Genomic DNA, 16,964 nt, shown 5'->3' with positions numbered 1-16,964 from the left:
CTGGTTAACACGTGGGTCCTATAGAAGCCACCGACAACATGGTAAATTTTGGCAGTGACAGAATTCACCACGTTAGAACCACGTGAATCACGCTCATTCTGGGAGCAGCCTTTAGAAGGCGGCACACAGACAGTGCCTTACACAGCAGGCTAACACACACACAGACGACAAGAGGGACGCGTTGAGTTTATCGTGAATTCTCTGCAAAGCCCTGACGTTCCCGGGGTGGCTAAGAAACAAGACGGGTAAGTGTGTGCGCGTGCGTGCACCTGACACACGCTCTAAAGAGCTAGGTGGAGGCTGAGAGGAGTGCAGGGCAGGAGGAAGAGGAAAGGGAACGGGGACATTTGACACTGGGATGCGGGGGAAACCGCAGGCCAGCCCTTGCGTGGTGGAAGGTCTCACCAGGACTCTGGGCCTGGCCCTGCCTCTGTGCAGACGCTCAGAGTCGAGGGCAGGAGTCCGATCCGAGCTGCAGATACTCTGTGAGCTGCGGGGGGATGGAATTCAAAGTCAGGGCAATGACAGGACACACACGCAAAGGTGGCGTCAGGGCAGTGGGGGCCATGGCCAGCTGTGGGCAGAATTAACCACAGCCGGACAGGGAGGCGGCAGGGTCCAGCCTGGAGTCGGGGCCTGGGCGCTCCCCGAGCTCCAGCCGCGGGCCCCGCGTGGGCTCTGACGCCCCTGTCGTCCCATCGGAAAATGGGGGTATTAAACGCCAGCTGCTGCGGGCTGAGTGGTGACCCCCAGATTCATACGTTGAAGCCCTGACCCCCCCCCCATACCTCAGAATGTGACCGAATTTGGATAAAGTCTTTAAAGAAGCGATTACGTGAAAATGAGGCCGTCAGGATGGGTCTCAAGCCAATGTGACGGGTGTCCCTCTAGGAAGAGGAAGGGACACCGGGATGGATGCACCCAGAGGAGACCACGTGAGGACTGAGCGGGCAGGCGGCCTTCCGCAAGCCAAGGAGCGAGGCCTCACAGGGAGCCAGCCCCGCCGCCACCTTGACCTCAGACATCCAGCCTGCAGGACCGTCGGAAATAAATGTCTCGGATGCATTTAGGCCCCGAGGGCTACAGGGGTTGGTGATGCAGCCTGAGTGGAATGACAGGCCAGAGCACCTTCCAGGGGAAGAAAGCACTGAAGCAATGGCACCTCCAGGGCCGTCTCAGGGCCCAAGCGCCGTTAACACGAGCCTATCATGCACTCTGCCCTCCAATCTCCTGGGTTTTGTGCAGCTGAGGTTTCCTCAAATGGCTCAGCTCATAGCCGTTGGCCCTTTGGGGTGGGCTTCTAGAAAGAGAGAAGCCCACCCCAGGGCAAACAGCAGGTCCTGCTGGCCTCTGTGCATGTGCAACCCTGACCACCAGGCTTCAAGTCCTGCCTTAATGTTAACTCGCTCCTGCCTTTGGCCTCAGCAGAACACCTTCTTCCCGTGCCTTGGTTTTCTCGTCATAAAAAGAGGATGGTAGCAGCAGCACTGACCTCACCGCGGGGCAGTAAAGGCAAAAGCGTTCATCCACAGACCGTGCAGGGGGTGTTCAGCCTGTCCCCTCCCTGGTGGGGGATCAGTGAAGACCGAGCCCCCTGCACGGGCGACCCTTCCTGCATCAGCACCCCTGGGTGGAGCCAGGCTGCCCTGCAGCCAGACGGCCACCAATGGGAGAGCAGGAGAGGCAGGGGCTGCCGCTCACTCGAGCCGTGTCACCCACATGCGACGACTGCGAATTTTAACGACAGATTGAGCAGGTTCCCCTTAACTGTGGGCTCAGTTAGGCACTGAAGGTGGGGGGGGCCTGACAATCACTTCTGGGAGGGCTAGTGGGCAGGTTCACAGCCCTACCAACGTGTGCCAAGGGGCCGGGCACCAGGGTCAGGAACGTGTGTGTGAGTGTGGACTGACCTGCAGGCAGTGACTGTCACTGCAGACTGTCTGACCTCAGCCCTACAGACGCCAGACAGATTGACAGAGACGGAGACACGGATACACTGATATGGAGATGCACTGATGTATAGATAGAGTCACACACACACACACACACACACACACACACACACACACACACACACACACACACAGCACCTGCTTTCCTTTTTATTTATTTATTTAATTTATTTTTTTTTTTGCGGTACGCGGGCCTCTCACTGCTGTGGCCTCTCCCGTTGCGGAGCACAGGCTCCGGTCGCGCAGGCTCAGCGGCCACGGCTCACGGGCCCAGCCGCTCCGCGGCACGTGGGATCCTCCCGGACTGGGGCACGAACCCGCGTCCCCTGCATTGGCAGGCGGACTCTCAACCACTGCGCCACCAGGGAAGCCCCCGCTTTCCTTTTTAGACCTCTGGTTACACCAGCAACAGTGGATGGAGGGTCTGCCCATTTGAGCACAGGCCTCTCTAGCTGTGTGGCCTGAGACAAAAGGCAGAGTCTACTTTTCCGGCCTCACTTGCCCTTCTTTGTAAACAGAGGGGGCTTGACCCTAGGAACGCAGTTGCTCGAGCCAGCTGTTTGTGTGAGCGGCTGCAACATAACATTGGCATAAACTCAAAGCCCTGATGTTTATTTTCTGTACTTTTGTACAGAAAAATTCTCCTTGAGATGGTCCATCAGTGGGGTAATCAAGGTTTCCCGGTGGTTGAAAGGAGTGGGGAGAGACACTGTTCATCCAGGCACCTCCAGCCCTGTTAATAAGCCGCCTCTTCAGCTGCTAGATGATCCGGCAGGGAGGGGAGGGGAGAGGCCGCTGCCCCTGCAGATGAGCCCAGTGCTGCCCTGGCGCCCCGACCCCGCCGCCCTCCAGGGGGCAGCCAGGATCCTGCCTGGACCAGTGGGTCTGGAGGTGGTGAGAGCAGAGGATGCAGCTGACCTCCTTTCAGTGAACTTTTTGGCAAACTCAGCTTTCTGCACCCACTCACGCCTCTTTGGCAGGAGAAAACGATGCCACGGAGAACCATCTTTCCTTTCCTCTTGAAAACCTGGAGAGAGGAGAGATAGCTCCGTGGCCCGTGCATGCAGAAGCACGTGCATGGTTGCGTTTCACCGACAGCGCGTCCAAGGTACCGCTCTGGCTGAAAGTGTTGTGACTGGTCTTCCCTCCCCGCAGATCAGCGTTCAGCTTCATCATTACAGTCATCACATCTGACACTTTCCTAATTAGCTGCAACAGAGCTTTACTTCTCCATTAATTTAGAATTCTGGTTGTTAAAAATTGTTTTTCTAGCTTTCCCCATTAGATTTATAGTACTGTCATAAGGTAACCTATATAGCTACATGTATAATGTTTCATGTGTTCATACACACACACACACACACACACACACACACACACAGGTTAAAAATGATTACAGAGAGAGGAGGAAACCTTTGAAGGCGCTATATATATTTACTATCTTGATGGTGTGCTGATGGTTTCATGGGTGTGTACAAGTGTCAACACTTATTGGAGGATATACTTTCTTTACACACATGTAGGGCTTTTGTGTGCCAATTATACATCAGTAGTACTCTTAAAAGATAAAAAACTGCTAATTCCCATAAATTTGATTTCCATATTTCAACTTGATATAGTAAAAGGAGTAGTCAAAGGAAAGTTACAATCCACTACTAGATATGAAAACTCTCCATTTAAAACCATTCGCTATTATTTGATATTCACGGGACCTCACGAACTCTGTCTTCACGTACACTATTTTTGTCCTCGAGCCCCAGGCCCCTGATGCAGGCCATCTGTCCGGGGAGTGGCTGTTCGGGCTTGGCACGCCTGCCCTCAGCAGGATCACACTCTACCTTATTTGTGTGACAGCTGTGATGGGACGGGGGCGGAAAGGCAGATGCGCAGGGCAGACCCCCCCCTTACCCCGGCTCTGTCAGTAACCCCTCTGTGGGTGCAGATTTGGGGTGTGCCTGCCACTGGGGGGTGGGAAGAAAAGATTGAGAGAGAGGTCGTACATCAAAGGCTCCAAGGATTAGGCAGAAACGTCCATGAGAGATGCGGATACTCCCTACTTCCAACCAGAACTGAGCTTTATCCCCCTTTCTTTGAAACTGCAGCCCTATAGGTTTGGGCTTCATTTTCCCACTTTTGGCCACTACAGCCAGGAGCCTGATGGCAAGACTTCATCACCTCCCCTCCATTCTCTGACTGGAAAAACCATAGCTCAGGAATAACCATAGCAAACCCCGGCTGTGCCGTGGAGATGGTGGGGGCCATGGTGCCCATGGAGTTCTGGGCCCCAAAGGCATGAGCGCTCTTACACATTCCAGAGGAGACGGAATTTCAGGGCCAATATGACTTAATATTGGCAACTTTACCTGGCAAAGAGGACACATCTGTGGGCCCAGACATGGCCACCTGCCATCTGGCTTAGGATTTGTGCTATTAGGAAGTCTTTCTATTCCTCATTACCACGTCTTATTCATACGAAAGATATGAGGGGCTATTTTCTCTTTAACCCTAGGTTCCTTACACACCAAAGAAAAACGTATGAGATACGCTGCCTGCTGCGTTCTGATTTACGTTACTCGTTCGGTCACTTTCCCCCTGATTTTCCACCTTTGGTCACTTTCCCCCTCATTTTCCTCCCTGAAAACCGGAGGGTAGATTTATCACCCTGGAAACAATGAAGCCAGCCTAAATAATCTCCATAGTTCTCACCTCTTTGGTTTTTTTTTTTTTTTTTTAATTGCATTTTTTATCTTTACTGAAGAACATTTTTTCTTTGGTGGAGGCAGATACAACCTTCTGAGTTTTACCCAGCTCTGCTCACAGGAATAAAAATGTGTTATTTTCTTAAGAAGAAGGAAAAAGGATTATATAAAGCATGTAAGGGCAGAATAAACACAGAAAGTGATCAATTTAATCTCACAGTTTCCTGTGCAGAGTTTCTGACAGAAGTGTTCTGTGTTGCTATGGGTGGCAAGGAAAGCATGGGAGCTCAGCCCACAGATAACGCCAAGTCTCACTTCATTTCACACTTGGACTTTCATTTTCACCAGCGTTTGAAGTTTGCTTCTTGTTGCTTTACCATGGCAACCAACAAGGAGCAAAACTATTTTGAGTTTTTCTCCTGCTCTACGTTCCTCGGGTTGGAAGGATTAAATAGTTAAAAACACACACGTGTGCTCGCACGCACGCACAGTTCAGAGGGGAGAGGAGAAGTAAGTACTCTGTGAGTGGATTAATTCCTAGACGATCGGTCGTGCCTTCAATACTTGTGTGGAGGGGTCTTACTCCCCGCATAATATTTGGAAGATGTAATCCTATCTCTGTTACAGGAACGTCTGTTTTGCCGTGGAAAATGTCAGTCTGCATATGGACATGTTTTGGATCAGATTACATGAAGTCTGAGAGTTGTGAACAAACAGTGTCACGTACGATGGACCCAAATTAACACGGAAACCGAAAATTAGCAGTTGATAAGCATTGCAAACACAGATGTAATGCGTGGTTGATTATAATGGGTGAGAAAACGCAATACCAGTGAGGAAACTGGGGTAAGATTCTCCAAATTCTTTCATCTGTAGTACTAGGAGTATTTATTCACCACCAAAGAATCTCCGAATTTTCAGAGGAGAAGGTCAAAAGTACCAGTGAAGTGAGATGGCAAACATTCTCATCTCATGCAGCTTGGAAACTACAGCGCGTTCCACCGCCACTGCTCACGCTGTCTCTACGGTGAAAATGGAAGCGTTGGAGCCAATTGGCACTTGCTGTAGGGCTGGTGCTCCGAGGGCGTCCCTGGGAACCTGCATGGCTAGTCAAGGCCCGTCAGTCACTAGGGATGCTTGACTTGTGTCTCTCTGGCTAGAAAATGTGAACCCTCACAAATCTGTTTTTCTTTTAGTTCGACTCTTGGTAGTATCTGTAACATTATGGAGACGAGAGACAGAGACGGTTCTCCTATTGGCTTATAAGGAGAAGAGATGACCCACCAAGAGCGATGGGTTCTGGGCTGAGCCAGAAAAGGAAACCTCTCAGAAATGCAAGTGCCTCGAGAAAAAAAATATTTAACCAAATTATTTTGTCTGGTTCCTAGAAGATTCTGATGCTGGGTAAGCACAGTGTCATGACACACGTGGATCTCTAAAACTTGTTCATCGAATTGCCCTGAGTTTTACCCAGCTGTGGGAGAGACCACCTTGGTGATAGAGAACCCTGAGGTGTTGTCAAAAATCTGTGTCTTTGGCTAACCTCGTGATCCAGGACGTCAGGGGTGCCCTGTTCGCATTCCATTTGTCACATAATTCAATCGATCTCCACTGAGTTTGTTCCTTCCCACCCCCAACATCTGTGTCCTCTGTTTTTCACAGAGTTTGATACATTTTTTGTATTACATTTTCTGTCCCCCAACCAATAATTCAATGAACAATATCACTTTCTCCTGTTCTTCTTCTAACTTTTTGCCTTAAGACTTCCTACCGCCATCTTTCTTCAGTGTAATAGCTACCTCTTACACAAATGCTTCTTGCTGTAATTATATATAATCTTCTACAATCTTTAATGTCTGGGCCATAAATCCTGACGCTTTCCCCAACATTTAGGTAAACATTACCTTTTCTTGTTTTAGACTTTCCCCACTTAATGATTTAAGGTCAAATGACTGCTACTTATCAGACAAAGTTCTTTATTTTAATGCAAAAGAAAAGCACTTTCTAACTTGTTCTATGTCTCCTCCTGAGTAATTTCTGGGTTTTTTTTCACCAACACATGGCACTAGATTCGTTATACACAGCTCTAGCTTATATATTTCTAGAAGTTCTAGCTTATATTTACTAGTAATACCAATATCAGCTGCGATATTTCCTACATCAGTTATTGCTACCATTCTCATTGTGATCAAGCAGACAACAGTCATACAAGTAAAAAACACTCATTTTTTTTTTTCTCACTTTGAGCAATAACATTTAAAAAACCTTTTGGAGAGAAACATGATAAGCTTCTCCAATTCAAATGTATCTTTGCACAATAATAAAAATTTATCAAAGCAAGAAAGACTTTTTTCCTAAGCCCTGAATCTTCACATGAGTATTTTCACCTGCTCTGTCTTAGGACTCCTGCGGTGACCTGTTCTCAGTGACTGCGTCGGTTTTCTCAAGATGGGAGAAGGACTTTAGCCTCTAGGAAGAGCAGGCAACACCCCTACGTGGACACGGTAGCTACACCCTCGGGCATATGTTCCACTCGTACAAACCTCCGGACTAGCATTTATCAAATGGACCCATCGCTACTTCTTTCCTCAAGTGAGTCATGGTAAGCAGAAGCCATGGGCAGAGGTCATGTGCTACTCACTCTAACAGCCCCCAAAGCCCCTAGCATCAAGCCAGTACCCCGTGTTTGGTGAATCAACAGTGAGACACATGCTCCTCTTCCTCTGTTTTCTTCTCATAAATTCTCTAAATGGCAGGGGACACAGTCATAGGAAAACATCTGCAAAAATGTCATATCCTACATATCCCGAACGGATACCTATAGATCCTGAGTTGTGGGTCCCTACAGGTTATATTTATAGTTCCTGGTCTTAGGCACTTAGTTTTACCAGGAAGATAGACCATTTCAGTTCTATCCACATTGCCCTTGCTGGTCAATTGATAGACACCATCTAGTTGAAAGGAAAATGGAGAAGAAATTCTGTATCCGAATATCAAACAAGAAAAATATGAATTAATGATGAATTCAAATAAAGCAAGGTTCTTAATAAAAACATATCCACGTATCCATGAAGGGGAATTTCAGACAGCTCAGTATAATCAACCTAGAATTTACATAGAGAAGTCTTTACCTCCTACAAGGAAATAGGAACCTCGGTCAGACAAATCTCTGTTGTTTATGCATTTATGTGTAAATTCGAAAGAAAGTAAGTTAAGGGTGTACAAATGAGCTCTTTTATGCCGACAGATGGAAGATCAACAGGAGAATCAGAGTCAGGACAGCAGAGGCACGGGGAAAAGTCAGAGGTACGGAGCTCCAGGAAGGGGCCGGCCGTCAGAAGCGCTTGGCATGGGTAGGGAATGATCCACAGCAATAAACTGCGGGGGGGAAACAAACAGTAAAAGATGAACGCGAACTCCGGCAAAATAAATGTCACCTTCCTCCTCATCATCAAGGCCCTGGGTACTCAGCACTGCATAGAGAGTGAGGGGTCGGCCAAATCATCACCTTACTGATGTTTCCTCCACTTCCTTTCTTTTTAAAAAAATTTATTGTTTTTAATTGAAGTAGAGTTGATTTACAATACTGTGTCAGTTTCAGGTGTACAGCAAAGTGGCTTAGATATATATGTGTGTGTGTGTGCATGTGTGTGTGTGTATATATATCTATATATATATATACACACACATATATACACATAGGTTCTTTTTCAGATTCTTTTCTCTTATAGGTTATTACAAAATACTGAGTGGAGTTCCCTGTACTATACAGTAGGTTCCTGTTGTTTACCTATTTTCTATATAGTAGTGTGTATATGTTAATCTCAAACTCCTAATTTATCCCTCCCCGACTTCCCCTTTGTTTTCTCTGTCTGTGGGTCTGTTTCTATTTTGTATAGAAGTTCATTTGTATCTTCCACTTCCTTTCAGTCTTTGACTGTGTCAGTCACTCAGAGGGCCCTGTTGCTCCAGCGTACACAATTCTGTCCTTGGAAGAGTTATATCATCAGCACCAGTGCACTCTCTGCTGTCTTGGAGGTTTTCTAATAAAATGATATGGATTTGATGCAAAACCTTAAAGTCCTTGCAGGCAGAGACGGCGAGCAGGTGGTAGGAAAGCTCCTGGAAAGAAGTCTAAGTTGCTTTCGGAGCTCTAGGGAAAAATAAGATAAAATCGCTTCCCGATGCCTTCGGCGGCAGATCTATCAATCCAGCCTCCACAATGTCGATACTAAGCAGGGCTCAAGCAGAAACTCAGAAGATACTGATTGACTTACTGAGTTGGAGACAGGCATCAACTGCACACGCATGTTGACCACTGTTTTCAAGGAGCAAAGCTCTCCTGGGCCTTGCTCTCTTCCGCGGCGAGAGACTGACCATCTGATGAAGGGGCCATTGGTTGCATGGAGTAGCTGAAGGCCCTGAAGGCCTCGAGGGTTAGGGATTAAAACAAAGGACAGCCATGCCTAAATTCATAGAAATTTATTTATCTCATAAAAATTCTTAAGACAACAGGTTAGGGCTTCCCTGGTGGCGCAGTGGTTGAGAATCCGCCTGCCGATGCAGGGGACACGGGTTCGAGCCCTGGTCTGGGAAGATCCCATATGCCGCGGAGCGGCTGGGCCCGTGAGCCATGGCCACTGAGCCTGCGCGTCCGGAGCCTGTGCTCCGCAACGGGAGAGGCCACAACGGTGAGAGGCCCGCGTAGCACAAAAAAAAAAAAAAAAAAAAAAAAAAAAGACAACAGGTTAGAAGACTGTTGTCAGTAGAGAAATGATGGGTTTATAATCCCTATTCACACAGTAAATCCAGCCCTGATTTGTACAGCCTTTGCCAATGTCCATGGTGTAAATGCTCCTTCCTTGGTTCATTTCCAGGTCTCCTCAGTCACTGAATGTGGAGCTGGGAAGAGGTGTGCAGTGGTGTGCTGTTATATAGCATTTTCACTGTTACATATGATTGAATCATATTGATTCAAAGTACATAACCTCAAGAACACAGAAATCGTAAAATGTAGTAAAATAATTAGAAAGTGGTGAGTTTTTAATATTTACCTTTGGTTTTAATATTAGTTAATTGTAAGCTTACATACTTTACTTTTTTTTTTTTTTTTTTTTGCAGTACGAGGGCCTCTCTCACTGTTGTGGCCCCTCCCGTTGCGGGGCACAGGCTCCGGACGCGCAGGCTCAGCGGCCACGGCTCACGGGCCCAGCCGCTCCGCGGCACGTGGGATCTTCCCGGACCGGGGCATGAACCCGCGTCCCCTGCATCGGCAGGTGGGCTCTCAACCACTGCGCCACCAGGGAAGCCCCATACTTTACTTTTAAATAATCGTTCTACTTAGCAATTGGCTTGCAAAATTCCTAACATTTCAACAACCTGCTTCACCAGCTGGCGTGAGCCAGGTCCAGTGCATGCCTGCTCCCTGAGTTGTCACTAAGTTCTTCAATTCTCTTGCAAGTCAGGGACATGGTAGCTTGCAAATAAAGGGCTAAAAGATAATTTAGCAAAAGGAAATATGTTCATAGCGTTTTTTAAAATACTGTACATAACTCTATCATGATTCTCATTGCTTTGCTTCTAAGTAGTACTCAATCTTTAGTTCATATTGGGTAGATTTAATGGGTTTCAAGGTACCATAAGAACAGGCTAAAAATTCAGTCCATGTTGAAAATGTATTCTGAGCACGGACAGACTCTGCTCCCATAGTCTCCGACTTCCTTCCTTTTATGAGATGGGCCATTTGCTCACCACCCAGTTCCTGTTTTCCTGGATGCTGTGCCCTTTCCCATGGCAGCAGGAGCCGCTGCGTGACTGGTTCTCTTGCCACAGAAGGAAAGCGGCAAGTAAACCCAAGACAAGGGCAAGAGTGCTTCCCTGGGCTTGCTCTGAAGTCCACACACCTGTACGGTTTCAAGGGTGCTTCCATGACAAACGAGACTCCCAGAACTGTATTTGTGTCACAAGCATCAGGATTAACTACTTTGTCTGGAAAGGGGCCAAGTGCTGGTTCCAACTGTAAAGTTAAGATGTTAGGTGACTTTGAAGACTATTGGTCCTGTTATAAGAAGCATCAGCGCAGCTCCTGTCCTGTCCTCTCTAAGCTCTCTGCTCAGGCCAGCTCATGGTCGGGGAACTGAGATCCCGCATGCCACGTGGCGCAGCCATTAGTGAGGCTCTCGCCTGGGAGCGCGGGGATGCGATTACAGCCACTTTGCTGGTAAACCACAGAGCTGGGCCCAAAATACGCCTAGATGTTCAGATCTTCTGCTGAGCTACACTGCCTGAAACGTCAACTATTGTTATTACCGTTATTAATTTTACAGTGAGCAAATTACTATCTTCTAATTGAGCATGGATAGTTTATGTCTCTCATTTTATTCCCCTAATTTAGAATTTCCTTCAAGTTCTTTAGAATGGGACACTTGTCCACAAATTGAAAGCCAATCAGCTAGAAACGTCACAATGGTTGTCACAGTGGTGCTTTAACCTTACGTGTCATTTAGAACAGGGGACAATGGCCCTTTTCCCCCCTCTCCGCCTTTAAAATCCTTGGCCAATTACCTTAGAAAAGGATACCCAAGGAAAGGCTGATTTCCTCAAGCCTGGTGTAGGAAAATGTATAAGAAAACGACAGTCATTGGGCAGTTTAATTTAAAAAATATAAGACAAATGGAGGATCTGTCATTTGAGCTCTCTGTGCATTGAGTTTGAAAATCCTCAGGGTCTTGTCATTAAAATAGCTAATTACTTGTTAATTACTTAATCATAACGAGTACTGCAAACCTTGTAAACAAACAAGTCAGTGCAACATCATGATCCACAATGAAGGTTCAACTAAAACTGAAATCAGAGAGCGAGCTGGTTAGAAAGTTATGGGGGGAAATCCATACGCACAATTATACTGGTTTAGACATGCACCTATGTACTTGATTAGATATCTAAAAGTTAATGTGAAAGCTTATTAATAAGAAACGAAAAGACTGAAGCACAGAGGCCAAGGAACTACTATTTACTGTTGTTACAGTTATGCAAACACATCAGTCTTTGACTTTGTGCCCAAACACATCACCAAAGCCCTGTTCACGGTAACCTTTGTGCCATGACGCTGAGACATCACCCAGATTAACCGTTCTCCTCCCACGTGTGCACCAAGCATTCACCACCTCAGACTCCGCAGGCCGGGCTGGCCGTGGCTGGCAGGGTGGACCAGGCGAAGGGACCTCAGTCCTGCACCGGCCGATGCAGAGGCCAAGTCCACCCAGCTGCACACTTGCCCTAACCAACTTTGAAGAGGCTGCCTTTTGTCTATCCTAAGCTAAGCTCACCTTGGAAGAGAGAAAAAGATGCTTCTTAGAGCAGAAAGTGATTTTAAATGAGATACAGGATTCCAAAGATTGACTGGATGAACACCCAACTTCACGAACCCTATTCTGTTATCCTCTTGGCTACTAAGATGATCAAGAAACCAAACCCTTTTGTCTCTGGGCTCTAAGTGAGCACCTTCTAATGTCAGGAGCATTTCTAGTAGTTCCTTTGGTCTGTCAAAGCAGGAAATGGGAAATGTAGGTGGGGGCCAGGCCTGAACTGAAACTGTCCCCGAAGGAGGGCGGTGCCCTGGTGACCTCTGACTTCCAGGTGTGTGGTCACACGGCTTTGAGTCACATGCCTGGCCTTCACTGCCCGCACACAGTCACCCCTCTGCACTTGATCACAACACATCTTACGTTCTCCAGACACAGGACGCAAACCTCAGGCTACAGCCCGTGTGCGGTGAACACTGCTGGCTACTGATGCAGTGTGCGTCCTCATTTCCCAACGAGCAGAGTTCCTGTGCTGACCAGCGACTGCCACAAACGCAGGGAAAGCTGACCCCACCCCAGCGGTCAGGACGCACCTGACTCACCTCCGGGGATTCCATCCTCACCCAGGGACTGGGTCAGCACCAGACCCAAGCCTGGTCCGTGAGACACGAGAGGAACTCTGCAGCTGGGCGTTTCTGGGAAAGGATCCCTTTTCCTATGAAGCTATTAGAAAGGATAGTCTCTCTTCCTCCTCCGAGACTTCCAGTGTCCGGATGGGACGCAGGGAACAGCCGTGGCGCCCTGGGTACCAACCTGAGGAGGATGCCAACCCCAAAGATGATCTAGGGAAAGCCTTGATGGCAGCTCTAGGCCTCAGATTCAGCCCTGAAGTCTGTCCCACCAGGATTCCTCCTGAGATAAGAGATTCCCTAACTGTTTGAGTAGGTTTGAGATGGGAGTTTCGCAACCTGTATTGATTATCTATTGCCACAGATCAAATGACCTCAACACTTAGAGGCTTCAAAGCATAAGGATTTATTTCACAGTTTGTGTGGGTCTGGAATCCGGGATGGCTCAGTTGTGTACAATCAAGGTGTGGACCAGAGCTGTGGTCTCACCTGCAGGCTCTACTGGGGAAGCTTTGCTTCCAGTGTCACTCAGTGGCCATGGCAGGACTCAGCTCTCATGGTCAGTGGACTGAGGGCTGCTGGCTGGAGACTCTCTCGGCCCTTGCCCCGTGGACTCTCCGTAGAGCAGATCTCAGCACGGCAGCTGGCTTTCCTCGGGGTGGGCAGGTGAGAGGCTCCAGATGGAACCCACAGACTGTTTCCACCTAGTCTCAGAGGTGACAAGTGACTTCCACGACTGCTGCCATATTCTACTCGTTAGACACGAGTCCGTGTTCAAGGGGCGGGGGCGCTACATAAGAGGGTGAACACAGGAGGCGGGGGTCATCCGGAGCCAGGGGACCACAGGGCATCTTGACAGACGGACCTGACCAGGAGACAACTGAGGAACGGAAGCCCGGGCTGAGACGCTGAGGGTGTGACTGCCTAGGTCTCCGATGCGGTGCTGACGCTATGGAGAACATCCTATAGGCAGACCACTAAGACCGTGACAGCCTCCGAGTAGCTTCGACTAGTGGGGTGGCACCTACAGGCCTGTGTGACAAGTACGGTGAGAAATGGATGAACGCCTAGAGGACAACAGGACGGAGGGGTGGCCGTGCCAAAGGCCAAAGGGCTCCCGGGCCGGAGCAGGGCGAGAACAGAGACCCCCGCCCCTGACTGTGCAAGAGCATGCAGAGCTCACACCCATCTGACACCCAGGCTGCGTCCCCCCAGAGCTGGCGGAAGGGCCGGCCGCGGAAGGTGGCCTCGCGGAGCTGAGCAGCTGCACGCAGGGGTGGCCGCTCTACCCCTTCCGACTACAAACTGTACATTGGTTCAAAAAGAGCTCAGGAGACGCAGATGGATGTGGCACTGGCCGGGAACACGTGTCTCCTCCCGTTTGCTTCCGTTCCAGGTCAACGTGGTCTTAGTGACCATGAGTCAAGCGCTGCTAACACTTAAAGCATAAAAATAGGAAAGAGGACTTGTCCTTGACCTGGGGCCCAGGTCAGCCGGCAGAAGGCCGGGGACAGAAAGGAGGGTTGGCAGCCGTAACGGGAACACCAGCAAAGCCACCAGGACGGGAACCAAGATTCTGCAGAGGCAAGGGGCAGGGACAGGGGCATGGCTGGAGCAGAAGGTTCTGGAACGGGAGAGATCAAAACAGAAGGTGCGGTATGAGGACCTGTCTCCCGTCTTCTCTGCCACCTTCTCACATCTGCGCACCAATCCAGGTACCATTCATTCACTGCTACTTAAGTCTTTCCATCTTATCTCTGGCTGTGCTGACTGGTTTACAAGAAAATGTATCGAACCTCTTTGTGATGACCTAAGCTGTGCTGACTGGTTTACAAGAAAATGTATCGAACCTCTTTGTGATGACCTAAGCGGGATACGCCACCTGTGGTACAAGTCACAGAGAAGGTGCGCAGCCAAAGGTGTCCCCCGGGAGCCTCTGGCCTAGCGGGAGGAACGTGCGGGGTGGGGGCAGCAGAGGCTGACGGTCAAAGACGCCGTAATGCCGATTCCTGCGGGACCCATTCCGCAGTGAGACCAGGGGCCAGTGATGTAGCTGCTTCCGGTTCAGCTTCCTCCTCACAGAGTCTCCCCAGAGAGGCTGGAGCGAGAACTCGCCCGGCCTCCGGCTACTCAGGTCTGATTTCCACCACTAACACACTGTTTCTTAGGCAGAGAACACAGGTCTGACTCCCGCTGAACTCATGAGGAGACACACAAGAGCTTACGGCTGGCCTAGGAAAGTGCCCACTGAGCTCCCGTGGCTACAAAGAGATGCAAGTTCAACGGGCATGCGGTGAGATGCACGTGCCCACCAGGGGTGGAAATCACACCTGACGCTTCACGTGCCAAACAATCCATAGCTCCCAGAGACGAGGGAGAGCAGTACCCAGATTCAACGTGGTGTAAAAAAAAATACATGACAACAAAGGAGTCGTTTTCCCTCACTTTTTTAAAGACCTGAATCAAAGCAGGTGAACTGCTTTCTGCCTGGCTGGGCAGGAGATCCTAGCTTTTCATGCCGTAAACAATGCTGGGGACAGTGCTGCTAAATAAAAGCTCCAAGCTGGAGGCATTAACGCCCGGTGCACACGTGGTCAGGAGGACAGGGCTAGGGGACAGGAGGGGTCCTGCTATGCCCGGGGCCAGGCTCTGTTTCCCCCTGTGCTTCTGTGCTCTCTTTCTGGCGTTTCTGTGGGTGTGTGAGAGGGGATGAGAAAGGAAGGAGGGCAGGTGAGTTATGTCCAGGGCAGGGGAAGGTCCCTGGACATGCACGTGGGGAGAGGAAGACATGGAGAGAATTGTCCCGGGGCAGGATAAGGAGATGGAGTCTCCAGGCAAGAAGACAGGGAGCCTCCTCTTCTGCCTGAGGCTTGTTCATTCTCTGCGCAGACCTTTGTTGGAAAGGCTCCCAAGGACGGGAATGGGATGTATCATCTCAGCGCTGGAGAGACCCAGGGGGAAGCTCTTTTTCTCCAGGCTGATGCAGGCCTTTAAAAGCTGAGGACCTCCCTGGTGGTCCAGTGGTTAGGACTCTGTACTTCCACTGCAGGGGGTGTGGGTTCCATCCCTGGTTGGGGAACTGAGATTCTGCATGGCGCACAGCGCGGCCAAAAAATAAAAATAAAAAAAGCAGCTGCTAAATCTTGTCCTCGGTCTCCCCAGCAGGCACCACACGCTGACACTGTCCCCCCCCAAACCCAGGCAGGGGCCCGAGGGAAGCTGGGGTCTGAGGGTTCACCTAAGGTCAAGTGCAGGGCGGTCCGTGGGCCTGGCTGTCCCATCCTGTTAGGCCCCCCGAGCTCCTGGGCTGTGGCCACTCCTCACTGCCAAGGGCCCCCCTCTCCCCTCAGCCCTTCCTCCCTCATGGGCTCCCCGGGGGGGGGGAACAATCCACGGTGAGGACCGCGGGAGCGCCCACTGAAAGCTCACGGCCTCGGCCTGCGGGGCTTCAGACCCGCTCTCTTCAGAGGGCTGTCTGAGCGGCGGTGCCATCTTTCCGACTAACCTCCATTTCTGAATCCCCTACAAATTTCATTTGCATTCGGAAGCATGTCCAACGTCAAGATGATCAAACAGATTTTGAGGATGGAAAAGAAGTCTTTGTGAAAAGAGATGAAATGAATCAGGATTATTTTGCCTAGAGAGAGTTGGTAAGAAATCCAACGATTATCTCCTTTCCCCAGAAGCTGGCAGGGAGCTAGCTGTCATTTCCAAAGAAGACAGAAAAAGATCAAGTGGTTCGGTGGTGGAAAAGGATGAACTTCCTAACCAGAGGGCTGCATCTCTCATGTGGGCGCCAGCTGCTCCCTGGGCTGAACGCACAGAGACATTTCACCATTGGGAAAATGCAGCCCTGGATGGTACCTGCTTTCTAAGGCAATATCCCTGCACGGCTCAGGCATCCTGACGGAGGGATGCACCCAGGCTCGATGTCCCGTGTGTGCGTGTGTGTGTGTGTGTGTGTGTGTGTGTGTGTGTACAGTGAAATATATAGAACTAATATCCAACTGGAGGTGGGAATGCTATGCATGGTGCTTATGAAAGTCCGCAAGAAAAATCCCAGGAAACAACGAAGAAAAGCCTGATCTCACACAGAGTATGACAAGAAATAGAAACAAAATGAGCCTTTAACTCTGGCTGTTGCTAGACTCAAATTAAGCTGTTTCCCCTCCTGGTGCCTCCCCTTCTGCGGGACTAACGCTTGGCCACTGGCTGTAGGGTTCAAAGATTCTAATCCGTTAAGTCCCCCCCACCCCGGGCTCCGGGGCACAGCCTCCTTGGAATTCCCAGCTGCAAGGACAGTTCTAATTTGAGGGACACCTGTTTGCTCCTAGACGGCTGTCTCCACCCACACGATGCAACTCTGGCTGAAGCCCAACC

General features: G+C 49.6%; 1 protein-coding gene across 18 annotated transcripts in view; it reads right to left on the bottom strand.

Moving 5' to 3' along the window:
- COBL (cordon-bleu WH2 repeat protein) overlaps positions 1-16,964 on the bottom strand; it is a 261,943-nt gene that overhangs the window by 57,508 nt on the left and 187,471 nt on the right. For 2 of the 18 annotated variants that reach the window (XM_067042953.1, XM_067042952.1), the window contains one exon: positions 6,611-8,029. The exons of the other annotated variants lie outside the window; for them this stretch is intronic. In XM_067042953.1, coding sequence (XP_066899054.1) covers positions 7,986-8,029 — 44 coding nt within the window. In that variant the 3' untranslated portion in view covers positions 6,611-7,985. Of the gene's footprint in view, positions 1-6,610; positions 8,030-16,964 lie in introns of those variants that run through there. 18 annotated transcript variants of the gene reach the window in all.

This window comes from Kogia breviceps, chromosome 9 (assembly GCF_026419965.1).
Source record: "Kogia breviceps isolate mKogBre1 chromosome 9, mKogBre1 haplotype 1, whole genome shotgun sequence".
In the NCBI taxonomy this organism is placed as follows: domain Eukaryota; kingdom Metazoa; phylum Chordata; class Mammalia; order Artiodactyla; family Physeteridae; genus Kogia; species Kogia breviceps.
This window is presented reverse-complemented; position numbering and strand designations above follow the sequence as displayed.